We start from the raw sequence: 3673 nt of genomic DNA, 5'->3' as shown, positions 1-3673 counted from the left end.
TATTTACTTATGTAATAACACCTTAAATGAATTATTTAACCTTTTATTCTTATTCAAAGGTTTTAACAAAAATCAAAAACAAGGCTAATTAATTGTCCTTCTGATATGATATGAGACACTTTTGCTTGAATGAATAATAATGAAAACATGGGGGTTTATGTCAGTTTGTGTTGATACATGCCACTGAAAACATTTCTTCTTACTATTTCAATGAAAACTAACAAAATAAACATTTCTATGTTTTAAAGTTTAGAAATGGCTACCTTTAAGGGTCAAATTCGTATATATATATTTTTATTATTATTATTTTATAATATGCACGCCCTGCCTTAAAAGTTAGAAGTACATTTAAGCTTTCTTGCCCAGATCATGTGGTTACACATTATTTTATTTGGTTAATGTATGAAAATAGGGTTTAACTTTAACTAAACATGCTTACAAAGCATTCCCGCTTCGTGAAAAACGCAACAATAAATCGTAAATAAATGATTTTGTTAACCAAAAAATGTTGTTTTCCTTGACAAACTTTACTGCTTAATTATTGTTCCAAACTGGAGCGTCCTGATTGGCTCGTGGGCGTAATGACGTCACACACAGTTCTCAGCGCGAGGAGAGAGAGAGGGAGAAAAAAAAAAAACTAGTCCCCCTCATTCGCTCTCAGACCGTCTGTCCCGGCTGTCGCCAGGAGGAAAGCTCGTCAAAGTTCCGAGCGAATTCATGAAGGAAACGGATTGTGGTTCGCTTTCGTGAGTTTGGGTCCGTTTCCCTGCACTGTGAGTTCGGGTTTGAGACTCTCTTGACGGGCGGTGTGTGACGCGAATCGCCTGGGATTGACTTGAAGTTCCCAAGATGAACTTCGGACCGGTGCTCGGGGGACTCTGGGTAAGCGAACTGCTCATTTCTGGATCATTTTGTTACGGGTTTTTAGCCACTATTGTTTTAAACTAATGAATAAAACGTATTAGGAAATGTTTCATCTACTATAAAGTTGAATAAAATATTGAAAAACGTGATAAACTAATGAATTAGGACTAAAAGAAATGCATTGTGGGAGCCGAAATCACGACCAGGCCTGTGAACTTGAGGGAGAAGATAGATGAACAAGCCCCCTCATTGTCCCTGAGGAGCTCTAACACAGGAAGCAACAATGTGTTTGTTGTTGCTGTTGATTTAAATGTTTATTTCTGAGTGTATCCACTCACTACAGCTGTCTTGTGCGTGGTACATGTGCTCTGTCACACAGAAAAGCCGCCATCTGTGTTGGACATCATGTGGTCAGATTGGGCAGACATGCTACATAGGATGTAGCTTTAATCTATTAATAAATGGAGTCTCCTGGGTTCAAGTGTTCAATTGGATTTTGAGGAGCAAAGAGTGACTTTCCCCCCAAAAAAGAGCCAAAAAAATCCACCTTTGCCAGCAGATTTTCCAGGGGTGTGCTCCTTTCTCACCCTCACTGAAACATCTCTTCATTCCTTTGCTTGTTTTTATTTTTTCTCTTTTTCCAACTGTGCAGCATAAGTTTGACATTTGGAGTCTAAATGTGTGCTTGAATCCTATCTGGGACACCAGGATGCTTCTGCTTCCCTTCTCACACAGTTTGTTGCTCAGCAGGATGTGATAAGAAAGAATCCGAATTCCTGACTTAAACAAAACAAATTAAGCCGGTTGAACGGTTGATATCGGCCGCCGCAGACGGACCGTTACTGTGACACCTTTTTTCGAGGAGCCAGACGTTGGTTTGGTTCCGGATCAGGACGGCTGGCAAAGGCGGTGTTTATCTCTTTTGTAAACCACAGTACATTCTGGAGGCCTTGCCAACAGGCCTTGTTGCTAAGGGTCTGTGAGGAAACTTCAGCCCCCTCCTCACCCTTCTAACCCCCTCCCTTCAAATCGCCAGAGTGTACGTGCTTGGCCGTCAAGTAAACTTCCTGTCCAGAATACACAGATATGCTGATATTAGGGGCATCTGTTTACTTCTTCGAATTGTCATGGCCGTGCTAGTGTATACTAGATTGGTAGATTGTTATCTGTGATTGCTGCCTGTGTCTGGGTGTTGGTTCACACAGGAAATGGTCCCCCTCAGTCCGTGTGGACAACACAGACAAGGGCAGGACTGACATCTGGGACTTGTGCGGGCCAATAAACTAACTGAGCAGTCATGGCTGCTCCTGCTCAGTGTCAGCTCAGTAAACATTCCTGTGGCGCGAATTAAAAAAAAAAAGACTACCCGGGCTCTGAGTGATGCAATACAGAGCAATCCACGCAGACACCAGGTGCGTCTTCCTTTATCTGTGCGAGTCACAGCAGAAACAGGGCATGGATCGCTCACCCATGCTTGTTTGAGTGATTCAGTTCAGAGGCATGTTGATGCGGACCGACTTGTGCGCAGGGTGCCACACCTGTTCAGGTGCTACAGAGATAATAGAGCACCATGACCTCACACCATACCCTCTTAAATTTATTACCACCCTTGATTAGATACCTCAGCAGCAGGAAAGTGAAGTCATCTGATGGGTGAAGTCACATGACTGAGGTACACTCTCCTCTTTGTAGAGGAGGCCTTCAAGATCTGCTCTAAAATGACCGCTAGTTGTTTTGTTGAAAAAACTCTTAACAAAAACCGCCCTAATATTCAGTAACTCAACTCTTTTTATAAATGACTAGTTTCTGTTAATTTTTATGTAAACCCCAACCAGGGTTTTGACCCATCGCTCCTACACTTGTTCAATGATTCACTAGGGTCCAATCTCTGGTAAACGTCTGTGTTTAGAAGCTAACCGTACCAAGTTTCTCAAGATTTGTATCGTTTCTTAATCTAGAAGGCAACATCAGCCAATAAAACTGTCTTTTGAGTCACCAGCCTTTGGGGTTAATGGCTAATCTGGGATTATGTCTGACACAATGACCTCTACACAGCTCAGTAATGGCTTCCACAGGTGTGTGAGGCACAAGCCGCCCACTTCTTCATCAATTTAAAGGTGTTGGTTCTGGAAAAAAAAGAAAAAAGCGGCTCTGTCGAGAAAGCACAAGACGGGCTTGTAAGGAAACACAGTCGTTCATGGACACACATACCACCATTTCAACATATATTTTAGCGTCTGCAGCAGCTGTTACTGCTTTTCAGACACCCCATTTGCACTCCGTACGCTAGGTTTTAAATATCTGTACATGAGTGACCGGAAAAGGGGGGGCTCATGGTCCAGGTGTTGTAATGCGGCTTTAAAACTAACCAAAAGCCCCTCGTCTAGGGAGCCAAACTGAAAGATGGATGCTCTTTTCCAACGTCTTGTTTTGTCTTTTTTTTTTTTTTCAAATTAATTTAATAACTGAAAATTGTGTTAAAGGTAAATCAATGATAATTGGTTAACCCGGTAAAGCTGTTAGTGACAAACTAAGGGAAAAGCTGGAACACAATTCCTTTTGTGTCTTCACTTCGATGTTTTCGCAAATGTTGGATATTTGAGGTAAATTTGAAACATTAAATCTTAGTCGTCTAATCGGGGTAAAGGTCTAGAATCTAAAGATAGTTTGGTAAACCTTATTTATCTTCGTTAAGAGGTGATGTCAGACAGTTTATAAGCCACTTCATGTCATCGATGAGCTTTATTACCTTCTGAGTTTAACCTGGAGCCATAAATGAGATCATAGTAAATCACAGCCTGTTACAAGA

The 3673-nt window shown here is 41.5% G+C and overlaps 1 protein-coding gene across 1 annotated transcript in view; it reads left to right on the top strand.

Annotated features, from left to right (window-relative positions):
• Window positions 1–338: 338 nt before the first annotated feature.
• LOC112163478 (tumor necrosis factor receptor superfamily member 10B) overlaps window positions 339–3673 on the top strand; it is a 25980-nt gene continuing 22645 nt past the window's right edge. Inside the window, exon 1 of the mRNA XM_024299896.2 lies at window positions 339–882. Within this exon, the coding sequence (XP_024155664.1) occupies window positions 850–882 (33 nt within the window). The 5' untranslated portion in view covers window positions 339–849. The remainder of the gene's footprint in view (window positions 883–3673) is intronic.

Source organism: Oryzias melastigma, linkage group LG12 (assembly GCF_002922805.2).
Source record: "Oryzias melastigma strain HK-1 linkage group LG12, ASM292280v2, whole genome shotgun sequence".
NCBI classification, from domain to species: Eukaryota; Metazoa; Chordata; class Actinopteri; order Beloniformes; family Adrianichthyidae; genus Oryzias; species Oryzias melastigma.
This window is presented reverse-complemented; position numbering and strand designations above follow the sequence as displayed.